The sequence below is a fragment of the Cervus canadensis genome, chromosome 4 (assembly GCF_019320065.1).
Source record: "Cervus canadensis isolate Bull #8, Minnesota chromosome 4, ASM1932006v1, whole genome shotgun sequence".
Taxonomy (NCBI): domain Eukaryota; kingdom Metazoa; phylum Chordata; class Mammalia; order Artiodactyla; family Cervidae; genus Cervus; species Cervus canadensis.
Window position 1 is genome coordinate 36,425,899 of NC_057389.1, and position 15,735 is coordinate 36,441,633.

The window sequence follows — 15,735 nt, forward strand, 5'->3', positions numbered from 1 at the left end:
GGATGGTGCCATCTGCATATCTGAGGTTATTGATATTTCTCCTGGCAATCTTGATTGCATCTTGCCTGGCATGAAGATTGCATCTTCATCCAGCCTGGCATTTTGCATGATGTACTCTGCATATAAGTTCAATAAACAGGGTGACAATACGCAGCCTCGACATACTCCTTTCCCAATTTGTAACCAGTTTGTTGTTCCATGTCCGATTCTAACTGTTGCTTCTTGACCTGCATGCAGATTTCTCAGGAGGCTGATAAGGTGGTAACTTGGCCAACTAATATATAAGGAGAAATGTATACTGAAGGATTTTTATATTATACTCAAGGGCTATGTTATCATCAGGTGACTTTTATTGAATTTACTCAGAAGATATTTATTTAAGGCCAGGTACTCTATGTGCCAGGTACTCTGCTCGAATCAAGAGACAGTTACGTCTCTTCACAATGCCAAGCATCTGGATATACAATCATTGTTCAAATCCACATATATATAAATACTTGTTTTGTTAATTCAGTAATTGATGCCAAGTACCTATTTCTGCAAGGTATTGTCTAGCGAGCACTATGTCAAATATCTGGCATTTTGACAAGAAACCTATATTTTATTATAATGTTTCTACGTATTAAAAAAAACCAATTAGTCTTCAGCTGTATTGAAATGCCATTGATATTCCATGCCTCTCTGCAGAAAGCTTCTGTTACAAGATTTGTAGTGATGAAAAAAAAAAAAAGATAAATACTGAAATTTTACTTTAAAAATTTACTGTTAAATCAAGGTTTTATATGAAGAAAGGAAACTAGAGGACCCGAAACACACTCTTTACTACTTTAGTCCTCTATTGCTGTGGTCCCCAACCTTTTTGGGACCAGGGCCCACTTTTTTGGAAGTCAATTATTCCATGGACCAGGGGCAGAGGTGATGATTTGGGGATGATTCAAGCATGGTACATTTATTGTGCACTTTATTTCTATCATTGTTACATTGTGATGTATGGAAAAGTACTTATACAAATCATCATAATGCATGAATCATATCATCAGGCATTAGATTCTCAAAAGGAGCATGCGACCCTCCTATGGACAGTTCATAGTAGGATTTGTACTCCTGTGAGAGCCTCCACTGATCTGACAGGAGGTGGAGCTTAGGCATAATGCTTGAGATGGGGAGAGGCTGTAAATACAGATGAAGTTTAGCTGGCTCCCTGGCCGCTCACCTCCTGCTGTGCAGCCCAATTCTTAACAGGCCACAGAGTTGGGGACCCTGCTCTATTGGCAATACTGAGTTGACTTTTCTCTTGTCCTATTCTTTTGAAGATGGCTGTATTCTAGAAAACTAGCCTTCTTGTTTGATAAATATCTTTTTCATGTGTATACACAGATTCAATTTTATAATACATTTCTAGCTATCTTGCTTGAAATTAGGAGTAAGTTGACCTTCTTTTGTTATTTTAAGTTGTTTTATGGAAGGTGGGAATGCCATTGACTCTAGACAGTTTTATAACTGAGAGATGTATTTCGATAACCAATGAAAAATAGGATTAAATTTGAGTTAAGTCCTGGACTGTGAGTGTTCCCATAACCACATTAGGAAAATTTTGCCATCTTAGAAAAAGAGCAGTTATCCTTTGGGACAGACAGCTGAGTTCTTAGATTTAGGTGGAGAATATTAATGGAGGAGATTAATAAGGAGTTAGCTCTTTTCTGAGAATCTGCTTGCTATGCCATTCACTTTAAACCTAGACTTTCCTTTAAAATCATGAAAAGTTTACTTTTAAATCATGGTTTTGTATGAAAAAAGACATTCTCTAACAAAATAAAGGACTCTATATGTAATCATGCTGATAAAAATGTTGGTGATGTATAATCTAAACTCCACAATTTTTATTACAATTTGTGATGTTTGCAAATAAATGTGCTCCCATGCGTGCTTAGTCACTTCAGTCGTGTCTGACTCTTTGTGCCCCTATGGATTATAGCCTGCCAGGCTCCTCTGTCTATGGGAGTGTGTTGCCATTCCCTCCTCCAGGGGATCTTCCCGACCCAAGGATCGAACCCTCATCTCCTCCATTACAGGTAGATTTTTTACCACTGAGCCTCTGGGGAAGCCCTTGCAAGTAAATAACCCTTTTTAAAATCATTAGCTATTATCCAAAAACCTATTATTATGGAATCACAAGTTCAAGTCCTCAAAAACTGTTCCAGAAAAACTAATTTCTATTATCACACAAAGATGACTGCTCTTTTGAATAGAGAACTTCATATTTCTAGAAAAGTTAAGATATTGCCTGACATTGCTATGATTTACACAGATTCTCAAATAGAGGTACTATAATTCTTTGAAAAATAGTTTGCTTTCACTTTTTCAGAGATTTTACTTTCTCTCTGGCAGAAATGTGGTTAATTAGAAATCTCAAGAACTAAGAACTAGAGGATTGGCATTCTAGTCCTCAGTGTTACACTAACTAGTCACATGTCAAAAAGCAAAGAACTTAAACTTAAAACAAGTCTTTTTTTTTAAGTCTTAAAAAAAGTCTTTGTTTTGTTGCTTTTGAAATTGGGGGGAGCAAAATGTGTCCTTCAGGCTTCCCTTGTGGCTCAGCTGGTAAAGAATCTGCCTGCAATACAGAAGACCTGGGTTCAATCCCTGGGTTGGGAAGATCCCCTGGAGAAGGGAAAGGCTACCCACTCCAGTATTCTGACCCGGAGAATTCCATGGATGTACAGTCCATGGGGGTGCAAAGAGTTGGACACAACTAAGCAACTTTCACTTACTTACTTATAGCTCCTAAACTTGTAAAAATTCAACTATCTGGATGCAGATGTTCTTTGAAGAGATCAATGTGATAAACAAATATAATGTGTGCTTTGAGGGGGGATTTATGGGGGCCGGATGAGTTTGTAAAATATTGGTATTTGCTGGATTTCATTGCATGCTTCCCTCTACATCATTGTTTACAATATAAAATGTGTCTATTCTTTGTAGTTATATTTATGCTTACTAATTAATGATTAGTTAGCTTCCCTTGTGGTTCAGCTCATAAAGAATTCGCCTGCAATGTGGGAGACCTGGGTGTGATCCCGGGTTGGGAAGATCCCCTGGAGAAGGGAAAGGCTGCCCACTCCAGTATTTTGGCCTGGAGAATTCCATGGACTGTATAGTCCATGGTGTCACAAAGAGTCAGACACAACTGAGAGACTTTCACTTTCACTAATTAGTAAATGTATGTTTGCCCCACTCTGTCCCATGAATTGAAAGGATAATTACCCTTTTATTATTTTATCAATAAAATGCTTTTATTATATAGCAAGTCTGCACTGACAAGCATAGTAGATGTCCAGTAAATAATTGTTGGATGAAAAAAAAAAAATTGTTGGATGAATGGAGCCAGGCTCCTTAAATGTGCTGTGCCTTCGCAGTGGACACTGTTCATTTGTACTTACACTCTTAAAACTCCTGGAATTAATGTTGATTTAAATTTTTACGGAGTTCTTTGGAATTTAGATATGCTACACAGTCAAATTTAGAGATCATATCTGTGAATATTACAAAAAGTTAATGGCTCACTTCTTCATAATCACTTCTTTTCCGACTTGAAATCCAAATATTTTTTATTGGCAGGGGAGGGTTCATTACCATTCAGTATGCTGTATAGTTACTATAGTACTATGCTGTACTGATAAATGATTTTTCTCTTCTTTTTTTCTCTTAGGGTACCATCGAGGGCTAAGTGATAACGTGATAATGTTTGAGAGAATGAGATTCATAATCAGATAAACCTAGGTTCAAGTCCCAGTGATACCACTTCCTTGTTACAAGATTTAATACAAGCTGTTAATTTCTCTAAGCCTATTTCTGTAATGTGTGCCTAATTATTCTTCCACAGTGGGATTATTGTGAGGATTAAAGGTGGTAATATACTTAAAGTACTTGGCATGATACCTAACACATAATAACCTTTAGCTGTAGCTGTTATACTTTACATATCATCTTCTAAACTGTTTTTTTTTCTATTTTGTGTGTCTTCTGTGTATCTGTATATGTGTTTCCTTTTACAGATGGATATACAACCGATGACATTGAGTTTTATTGGCGTGGGGATGATAACGCAGTGACAGGAGTAACCAAGATTGAGCTTCCACAGTTCTCTATTGTAGATTACAAACTGATCACCAAGAAGGTTGTTTTTTCCACAGGTTTGTATCAGGGGAAATGGTTAAGAGAAAAGGGGCTTTATCATATTTTTCCAGAAGAGTTCACTTATATCAGGATTGGATCCCAGGAAAGAATGGGGACTCTAGAGAACTTAGGTCTGTGAAAATGCTCAATTCCCCAACAAGCCCATTTGGAAACCATCCAGTTATTTTCAAGAAGGTAACCACAGCAAAGCAAATGTGTCTCATATACTAGAGGAGGGAATAAGTGTTAGAGAGGGAGTATGCAGAGAGAAATGACCCAGAAACAACCTGGGTCAGAGCTGTTCCCCCAGCATAATGCATCTCACAGAATTGATTATTATTCTTTGAAACACACTGAGGACAGCCAAGTCACAATTTGCCCAGGTCTGACCGCAGTGAAATTCTCTAAAGACAGTAGGATAGGAGGATTTCACATTTTCTCGGAGGGCAGGACTTTCCTTATGTAGCCTTACCTACCATTCGAAACTAAAAGATTTTCCAGGTGTTTAGATTGTCTCGATGCCTTTACCATCTTACTCTTCCAGAACTGAGGTCAGGCCTGTTTTAGTCAGCACGGTTTTTAATCAAAAAGCCCAGGAATGTAATAATTTTCTCCATACTCACTAAAAGAAAATTAATAAGCCCCCAGGAATATACCTCTTTTTATTTTTCTTATTGAAATGAATTCCTCAAGCACAGAAATAGCTAGTACTGTAACTGTGGATCTTGAATTGTCCTTCTGCTAAGGACTCAGGCACTTCCTTTCCCTGACAATTACTTCAAACAAGAATACAAAATAGCCTCCAGCTTTACAAAGAGAACAACAGAAACTTTTCCTAGATTTGAGGTCCTCTGAACCCCTGAGACACTATGGAACTGAGTTTCTACTTAAAATATTTTTACTTTAATATTAACATACTTGCTTCAGCCCATGAGGGCTAGACAAAGCTTTCTTTCAATTAGTAAGAATATTCTCCCCTGCCCTACATGTACACACCCTGTTTATCAGTGTGACTCTTTTATGTTCTAAGACCATGTTCTGTTATGTATCTTGTTTAAAATATAATTCCCTAGATTCCCACCATCAAAGGACCCAGTTTCAAGAATCTGATTCTTTAATTATATCTCCCACAAATATTGCTCAGGAGAAGTGTCTCCCCATCCGCATTTTGGTGGGTCAGGAATCCCTTTGTAACTTTGATGGAAGCAATGAAATCAGAAAAAATACTGCATGCACATGAAAGTGTCACAAAATTTCAGGGAGTTGCTATACCAACTAAAGCCTTGCCACTGATCCTCACCTTAAAATGCATCCAGGGGCTTGTTGAAGAGATGTCTTACCCTTCAGTCAAAGTGTGCATCCCTATTCTTATGTATAAAAATGTACAGGGTGGACTTGCTGAGAAACAATTAAAAGGGGAACAAAGGGACTGTCTCAAAGTGTCTTATCATTACAGTTGTAGAGAATGAAAACCTTTGATTCAGTGTAGGAGGCTGAGCAGGGAAGAGCTGGAATTCTTTTAATTACTGGTGAGTGTGGGATATGTTCAACACTGAGTAAGTCTTGCTAATTAAAAGCCCTGTTTTCTCAACTACTTTTGTATAAGGAAGTGCCCTTCACCAGAAGCTAAACTGAATGTAGGGAAGAAATATAAATTGTCTATGGGTCTTTAAAGGAAAGTAAATAAATACTGACTGATAATGATGATGTTTTAAAATTGTCTTTCTAGGTTCCTATCCCAGGTTATCCCTCAGCTTTAAGCTTAAGAGAAACATTGGTTACTTTATCCTGCAGACATATATGCCATCTATCTTGATCACTATCCTCTCCTGGGTCTCCTTCTGGATTAATTACGATGCTTCAGCTGCAAGAGTGGCATTAGGTAGGCATGGATCCGACCGCTGGCAGCATGTGCCTGTGTGTGTTCATGCAATGGTGTACTTTTTCCTTACCCTCAAGTTGGTGATGCCTGACGAGACCTGACTGCACACATTACAAGAATTTGGACATGAGACACTGGATGATCTGATTCAGCGTTTAAATCAATTGAACACTAATTAAAACTCTTTCATGTCAAAATTAGTTAACTATGTAACTGTCAGTAATGAAATTAGTCGCATCTGCTGGATATTTTTATTGAAGCATAGTTCATGTAATAGTGCTTGATAATTGTTCAGTTTTTATCTGTGTTTTCTTACCTGGGAAGAGCTATCTTCCATCTTTTTTTTCTGAGTAAGAAACAAAGAAATGCAGTGTGTAACAAATCAGTGAGCAGAAAGAATTCTAAAGGTTGATTAAGGTTTTGGAATAGCATGACAGGGGACAGGAGACAACAAAGTATAAGAACATTGGGAAATCATCCATGGCATCACTTATCTTATGCTTTGATGTTTTTCCATTATAACATCAGAGGAAGAGAATAAATTACAGTTCATGAACATTTTTATGTTGCAAACTCAAGATATAGAAAATGTATTACCTTTACATGATCTTTATTTTAAATTCTGACTAATCCTTATAAAATGTAAAGTTGTTAACTGCTCCACCAGTAAATCTAAGTTAAATTAGTATTTCCTTAGCAAAGTCATTTATTTATTCATTCAACAACATTTTTTGTATACCTACTACGTGTCATACATACAAGGCACTGGAGATAAAACCAGTGCCCTTCTGGAAATTATGCGCTAACAGTAAAAGGTAAAAAGTAAATTTATTTTGCATATAATATGCAAATTACATAATATAGTAAACAGAGGAAGTAAGCAAAAGAAGGGGAGGGCATACTGGGGGACAGTTTAGCATCATCAGGGTAGACTTCATTCAGTAATTGCTAATGGACAAAGACTTGAAGAAGATCGAGTCACATAAATGTCTAAATGAGACTATTTCAGCGAGATGAAAAGGCCCCCAGGTAGAAACAGGTGAGCAAGGTGACCAGTAGGTGGGTGCAGATTGAATTTTGGCATACAGATGTCAGGCAGAGGGAACTAAAAGATGTTGAAGTGGTCCAGGAGCCATCATGACATCTTTATTCTGAGTGAAATTAGAGTCACTGGGCAAAGTGACATGATTTCACATATAAAGGAATAACTTTGGGAGAATTGATGACCTCTTAGACTGAATCAAGTCCGCTGTGATATAGTCTCCTAAAATACTGTAGAACACCCTTGGAAACCAATGACAGTTATAACTTGTATTTATTTGGTGTGTGATATCCTTTTTCTTCATAGTATTGAAGATACCTTGGGGGAAGGCCCATACCTAATTGTGCTCCAGTTATATCTGTAGTGTCTCACACAGTGAATGGTGTTCAGTAAATATTTGCTGAATACAGGAATGAATGGAACTTGTAAATATCCTGTTATTCCAAAATAAAAGTCTCTTTTTCAATTTTATGCCTGTTACAGGAATAATAAGTAAGTTATTTACTTTTTAAAGAAATGTTTAAAATGTCTTTTATGTGAGTAGTTTATTACTAGGTCAGAAACACCTTAACATAAAATTTACATAAGTAGTGAAATCAGTATTGTCAGTTTTATAATATACATGTAATAGTCATACAAGATAAGCTCTAGATGAAATAATGAAAAGTGAAATTGGAAAATATATCAAAATGACTAATACAGAAAAGATATGAGAACTATAAAACACCTAGATCTAAAGTATAACCATGGTTTTTCTGGCCATGCTCAGAATCAGATGCTCAAATTTATTTTTTCTGCATCTGTTTCATGAACATGTAGACAAGACAAAAAGTATGATTGATCTTATTAGAGAGACACAATTAAATCAGAAAACATATGTTCCTAAAAAAATAATAGAATCGAAAATTAACATTGGGCTGTCATTGGGTAGTGTTTTAATGACACGGGTTTTGGAGTTAGAGAGATCCCAGTTCAGATGTTGACTCCACAACTTCACATCTGTGTGATCTTGACTTCTGACTCCTATTTTCACATCACTCTTTTGCTACAAAGCTGGACCTCATCAAACCTCAGGACTGAACTCCCAGTGCTTTTACCCAGCATTTCTCTGTCTGTCCCTCCAGTTATAGCTTGGAGGGAAACTACTCCCCACTGTTGAAGATGCTCCCTCAGCTGGGCAAACAGTTATAACCTGAGCTAGTGTGGCATTTCCCATAAAGAATCTTGTGATACTTCTGTATTGTTAATCTGTGCATTATGTGCCTACATTCCCAACCCCAAAACACGAAGGCTAGATGCCTGCTTCCTTGTACTTTCCACCTCTAGTTTCCGTGTTTTTGCCCTTTGTTCATAGCATCTATTCATTGGTTTCAATATGCATTCATTGATTTCAATACTATTACTATTATTTGGGGGCTTCCCAGATGACACTAGAGGTAAAGAATCCACCTGCCAATGCAGGAGATGAAAGAGACGCAGGTTCGATCTCTAGGTCGGGAAGATCCACTGGAGTAGGAACTGGCAACCCACTCCAGTATTCTTGCCTGGAAAATTCCATGGCCAGAGGAGCCTGGTGGGCTAGAGTCCATGGGACTGCAGAGAGTTGACCATGATTGAGCAACTAAGCATACACGTGCGCACGCGCACACACACACACACACACAATTATTTTATTTCCCCTTCATTACTTTCTTATTCTGAAAGACTCTAAGCTGGCATTCTATTTCCTGTCTTGTAAGCTTCCTGTCTGTGCTCCACTCTGATGCCAGAGTGATTGTTCCAAACACAGTTTGTCCCTAATGCCTGCCTGGTTGAAGCTGGTCAGTGGCTCCATGTTGCCTTCAATTTTAAGTTCAAGCTCTGCATTAAGCTCTCTGTATGTGGCTTTCCATTATGCGGGCCTTACTTAATCTTCACTTTTCTCATCCTTCTTCCCATCATATCCTTTAATGTACCCACAATGAATTGCCTGAGATTCTTTTGATGAGCTGTGTACTTTCATCCCCACAAAGCACCTCCCTAAAAAAATTCTCTCCACTACCAATACCCTTGTATCTACTATCACTTTTGATCTCCAGGTTTTGGTTGCTTGGGTAACTCGCAGGCATTCTCCAGGACTCAGCTCCAAAGGTGGAATTTCCTGATCATTCCCCTGCCACATCATGGGCTAAATTAGGATCAACTCTGTTTTCTCAACTCTCATCTTACACACATGTCTGTCATAGCATTTAATTCACATCTCCAAGTCCCACACTAGATACATAACTATAACCATAAAGCTATGGTTAAAGGAAATGTCCCCAGTGATTAATGTTTATTATAAATGAATGACTTATGCATATTTCCCAGGCCTATCACAGGGCTGATATATAATAATTGCCCAGTATATATCGTGTGCTTCCCTCAGAGCTCAGCTGGTAAAGAATCTGCCTGCAATGCAGGAGACACAGGTTCAATTCCTGGGTCAGGAAGATCTGCTGGAGAAGGGATAGTCTACCCACTGCAGTATTCTTGGGCTTCCCTTGTGGCTCAGCTGGTAAAGAACCCACCTGCAATGCGGGAGACCTGGATTCGATCCCTGGGTTGGAAGAGCCCCTGGAGAAGAGAAAGGCTGTCCACTCCAGTATTCTGGTCTGGAGAATTCCAGGGACCATATAGTCCATGGGGTCGCAAAGAGTCAGACACAACTGAGCGACTTTCACCCACTCGCTCATATATTGTGTGGGATATATGAAAAAGTAGAAGAGTATACTTAACCTTTCCAGCTATGATGAAAGCAGCGAGCAAATACAAACATTATTACTCTGTCTCATTTTTTGCAGGAATTACAACTGTGCTCACAATGACCACTATCAATACCCACCTCCGGGAGACTCTCCCTAAGATCCCTTATGTGAAGGCCATTGACATGTACCTGATGGGGTGCTTTGTCTTTGTTTTCATGGCCCTTCTGGAATATGCTTTGGTCAACTACATCTTTTTTGGGAGGGGACCTCAACGCCAAAAGAAAGCAGCTGAAAAGGCTGCCAGTGCCAACAATGAGAAGATGCGCCTGGATGTCAACAAGGTAGGTTCAAAAGGCAAGCCCTCCTTGCTTCTTAAAGTCATAGAAGAATGCCTGCCATATAGGTTCATGGTCTTGTTAACAAATGAGAAAACAAAAGCCCAGGGAAGACATCATTTGTGATGGAGACATAATCAGGCCCAAATTTATGACACAACATTTAGATGCCCTTTACCTTAAGACTAGGGTGGCCCAAACCGTGGTCATCTGAGACCACTTTTGTGACTTTTTCCATTTATGAGTAGAATGTGTACTATTATTTACTTTATGTTTATCTAAATTTACTCATTCTATCTAAATTTATCTGTAAAGGAAATTTCATATCAGTTATATCAGTATTACTTGCTGGAAGATAATCTTAAATGAAACTACACTATTAATTCTAGGTTATATTACATAAAGGCTATGGGCCTGAGCGCTGCATCCTCTTTGATTTAAAAGAGAAATAAGCAAGTACAGACGTGTGTTAAAGACTCACCAGCAACAAACTGACACTTGGTTTGTAAAGTCATCAGATGGATAGAAAGAGAAGTGGAAGGGAAAAAAAGAATAACTTTCTAAGTGACAGATAATTAGTTAATGCCTTTCACATTACCACCTTAAATCCTTGAAGCATTTGAGCACAAGAGGCCACCATGTTGCTTAAGTCAGGCGTAGTCAAAAAACAATTTCTACGCAATTTTAAATCCAGTCTATTCTCTAAAGCGATGGTTCTCAATCTTGGGTTCCCAATCAAATGACAAGGAAAGTATTAAAACTTACTGAAGCTTGGGTTTCTTCCCTGGAAATTCTGATTTGGTTGTCCTGGGGTATGCCTAAGCATCATAATTTTTAAAATTCTCCTAATATTATTCTAATTTGCATTCAAGATTTAGAATTTCAATTTTGAGCCTGTTGATAGCAGTTCCAATAGATCTATCTGTCTGTACTTCAAAAATACTTCACCTGGCTTCCTGTTATGTAACTTTCTGCACTGAGCAGAATATTTATGCACATGCTTTCCCTGAGTCCAAATTTAGACCCTTCAAAATATATGAGGAAAACAAGGTCTTATTTTAATATATCCCATAAATAGTGTTTATAAAGTAGTACGTAATGTGGATTTGATAAATAGCTCATAGTGATGGAACTAAGAAAATGGTAATACTTTTAAGCCATCTGGAGTTGTTAACCATCCAATAATTATTTAATTGACATTTTAATATTTCTAACTTCAATTTAATTCCAAGGATAGCATACCATAAATCATCTCTGCCATTGAATTTTATTTGGAGCAAATCCAGTGAAAATTTCTGACTCACTGATGTTTTCCATATATCCATAGGTCTGATATTTGATTTTGGGCTATTCTCTAATCAAAGGCATTCCTTTCCCAGGAGATGATTTTCATAATAATGCTAATTTTAAGTGTGGCCTTATAAGTCAGTGAACCACAGGGTCTAGGAAGTTGTCAATCCCTTTTAAATGCTCTGAGTTTCAGTTATTGGAATCTGTTAATAGATTCCAAGGTAGCATTATGGCCCTCTCAGGCTATCAAATGAGAGAATGCTTTTTAAATCCATTTTATGATTTTCCTGATAAGAGTAGCTTTAGTAAAGAAGAGAAAATGAATAAATAAATAAAACTATCTCATAGGACTGCAGTTGGAAATGAGACTCAATCAATTGCCTAATGCATGGCTGAGTTAAGATAACATCTGATCTCTTTTTACTTTCATCTACCCTATTTTTTACTTATCAATTTGCATTTAAATGATACATTTAAGTACCAGAGAGTGGCAGTTTTGTTGCAAACTGAACACTGGAGAGCTTCAGACAGTTTTAAATTCAGTGGACAAGATGGAGGTAGGGAATGGTTCAATGGGCAGGTACCCCATAGTGATGCAGAACCCACCGTCTTGGCTAATGTTGCATCTGCAATTCAGAGCATAGAATGTGAGAGAACAAAAAAGATACCAGAGTTCTTCTAGTGCAGTGGTTCTCAAATCACAGGCAGTTTTGCCCCTGGAAGAGCGTTGACAATGTCTGTAGAGGTTTTGGATGGTCAGAACCAGGAGGAGGGGATTATCACTGGTATCTAGTGGATAGAGGCCAGGTGTGCTGCTGAACATCGAATAGTGCATGGGACTGCCTCCACATGACAATTATCCAACCCAAAATGTCAATCCTTCTGAGGTTAAAAAAACCCTGTGCTAGTCCATTCCTCTGCTTTCCAACTTGAGAAAAACGTAAGATGCTTGTCCTGTTCTTAAAACTCTTTGGCATTAATTGTATGAGTTGTTTCTCTGCTTTCTCAATCAGCATGCATAACATCATGGTATCAGGAGTTACCATTTAGCGCAAAGTTCTGAACAAATATTTTTGAGTCAGGTTTGACATTTACCATTTAATAGTTGTGTGATAATAGGCCAAAAAACCCTCTCTGACCCTTCAGTTTTCTGATCTGTAAAATGGACTTAAGTCCTTTTTCATCAGTTATTATGAAGTTATGATAAAATGTAGAGAGACTAGCATAGTTCCAAGCATATGATTGGCACTAGGTAACTGATGAATATTAATAAAATTATAAGCATAATTATTTTTTAAAATAAAATTTACAATCTCCAGTCCTATTGGTGGTACTTGCCTGTGCCTTTTACATGCTCTGATATGTAGGATGAAATCCCATCCCTAAAACAAGAGTATCATCTACAGAGGAATGTTTCACATTGGAAGTTTTAAAGTCAAAGCAAAGAAATCATTTTTCAACAGATACTAGCTATAAAATCTATAACAGACCAACCAAAAACTGTATCAGTTATTTCTTAGGCCAGAATACTTACAGCCATTTGATTAGATTTTAAAAGGTAACTATCTAATACCAGACTCCTTTTTTTTTTTTTTCCTTAGCCCAGCATGAAAGGTTATAGGAGACCCACAGAGGACTCTGATTGCACAATGCTGTCTTTCTTGTCAGCATTATGAATAATGCTACTTTCATTCTTATCAAGAATGTTCCTTCTTTTCAACTGTAATTCTACAGTCATTTTTTTTTAAAGCTCAGGCACATATAATCAACCAAGTATTGTTGGATGCTCTGGAGAAATCAGTCATGAGGAGAAGGATTCACTTTTATAGGTTCTGTTGATAGTTTTTTTAAGAGACAGAGGCAGCATGTCAGATAATCTAAAGTGATTTTTAAACTGTTCTGTGTCCTGAGGTCAGAGGGGAATGAAAATGGGAAGCCTAGCCAGGTGGGAGCCCCTCACTGTTGCTCAAAAGTGTACTTCCAGTTTTCTAATCTCTGTATAAGCTTCCTGTAAGGTCTTATTTTAACAAGAGTATCTGCAGCTCTTAGAGCAATCCTCAGCCTTGTGTTTAAACTGATGCAGAAATTAAGGCTCTTAAGGAACATGAAATAGCCAAAGTAGCATAGCAGAGTTAACAAGATTTCTGAGACCATCTAGGTTTTCCAGTCCTTATCCAATAAAATTTAAAAGTCAATTCCACATTATCCATATTTTCAGTTCAATTAACATCACCTAAAATAAGCCTGTCTGTCTATACACAAGAATCCATAACTGACAGTCACTATTACTTTCACAATTCTCTCCATGTGACAAATTAAACTGTAAATACTAAGATTTTTAAAAACAAACCTCAAACTAGTAAGAGTTCTACTGAGTATTTTTCCCAAGCATCTTTAGGAGTAGTTAAAAAAATGCAGTCTCTTTTTCAAATGTTAGGAAAGCCCGCATGCTACACCTTGCATTCTTCTATTTTGTGTGTGTCTCTTGTGTGCGTGCCTGTAGAATTTTCTGTTGATAATTTCACCCACTTCTCTTTTTCATGCCTCCAAGTTTTAGCTCTTTTTTTCTTTTAAGCTTCATGTTGTTTTCTTGTTTATTTTTCTGCCAATAACTAGGTATATATATATTTGAGAATTTAGTTACTTCATCTTTTCAGTACCATTATTCTTGGAAATGTGAATTGCCTGCAGTATCCTTATTGTATTGAGAGACCCACAGCCACCAATTTTCCAAATAAAGCTGCACTGAGAATATCTCTTTTGGGGGGGACATCCTTCATTCTGCATTCATGGGTTTTATGAGTCTCTAAGTTGTCTTTTTCATTGAACCTAAGATCTTTTAAATTTATTTATTTATAATGTTTGGAATTAGATTTTTAAGTGATACATTAAAAAGATATAACTATTTAGAAGTCCTAGTTTCTGTTAACATCGGTCTTTCTAAAGGCCAGTAGCATTTATCTATATCCAGTTTACTTTAACCACCAATCCTAATCTAGTGGCATCAGTCGACTTAATTAGCACATTCTCTACTTTGTCTTCCAGATTTTTTATAAAGATATTAAACAAAATGGGACCCAATATCGATCCTTGTGGGACCCAACTGGAAACCTCTCCCCAACTAGACGGACTACCAATTACGATTTCTCTCTCTATACGGTTAGATAGCCAGTTTTTAATCCATTTATTTGTATTTCTGTTGGAGCCAATTTGTTTAGCTGTTCCCGTTAAAATAATGTATGGGGTTTTTACAGATAACCTATGGACTTGTATCCATAGAGACATGGGGATGTGTTAAACGTTTTCGGGGGACCCTAATGAGATTTTCCTGTTTTTTTTTTTTTAATGTAGTTATGATGAACCTAAGCTTCAGTGTTCCATTCAGTCATTATTGTTGTGCTAAAGAAAGAAACCAGATGGATCATGTTTTGAGAACTCCTTTTCATTTGTATTGAGAACATGGAGTGTCATTATATGCCCTGGCGTTTCTTAGTTTTCTTGTGTTTCTTCTGGTTGGTGGAATAGGTGGAAAATTATAGTCCTTACCTAGGTTGGCTCAGAATTCAGGAACCTATATTTTTCTGTCCTAGATTATTCATTTGCATCTGAGAATGTTATGTTTGCATCAAGTCCTTATTTCTCTATTATTATTTATATTTTACAAATAAGTATTATCTCAGCAGGCCCAGTGTTGCTATAATGATAGAAAAGAGGCAGTAATTGAGATTGTTTTTTGTCAATGCTCGTGACTTAAATGAACTCCAAAGAAAGTCCACTGAGGACTAAAACTTGGAGTCTGGTTTCTGAGTCCTCACGTGTTTACACTTCTTAATCGGCAAATTGTCATTCACCTTGCCCTCCACAAACTGGAGGAGGGAAAGGAGGATGGTAATAGTCACTAGTCCAGATTGTCATCTCCTCCGTGTCTCTCAGTTTTCTTTTATTTCTCGATGAGGCAACAAATGATGCTGAATCTGTGAATCTTCCCTATGAGGACTTGATGCCAGATGAGTTGTCATTATTATATCTTGAAGTATCATGTTCTTCCTTAGTTTTGTGGCTCTAACCCCAAATTCCTTGATTCCTCATTGTTAGTGCCTTTCTGATGGGAGACAGGTATGGTTAACCTCTTAAATTGTTAGTTTGCTGTGCTATTTGAAGTTGTTTTTCAAACTTTGTTACTTGGTGTGTTATACAAAGCAAAGAGTCTGATAAAGGGTATCAGGTAGATTCCAGAAGAAGAGATGTTTGAAACTTCATTACTCAACTGTTTTAATTCTAATC

General features: G+C 37.3%; 1 protein-coding gene across 4 annotated transcripts in view; it reads left to right on the forward strand.

The window, feature by feature from the left end:
• GABRB2 (gamma-aminobutyric acid type A receptor subunit beta2) overlaps positions 1–15,735 on the forward strand; it is a 273,067-nt gene that overhangs the window by 219,628 nt on the left and 37,704 nt on the right. For 3 of the 4 annotated variants that reach the window (XM_043464787.1, XM_043464786.1, XM_043464788.1), the window contains exons 7-10: positions 4,056–4,193; positions 5,906–6,058; positions 9,923–10,167; positions 14,497–14,610. In XM_043464787.1, the coding sequence (XP_043320722.1) occupies positions 4,056–4,193; positions 5,906–6,058; positions 9,923–10,167; positions 14,497–14,610 (650 nt within the window). The remainder of the gene's footprint in view (positions 1–4,055; positions 4,194–5,905; positions 6,059–9,922; positions 10,168–14,496; positions 14,611–15,735) is intronic. The other variant, XM_043464789.1, reaches the window with a different exon arrangement.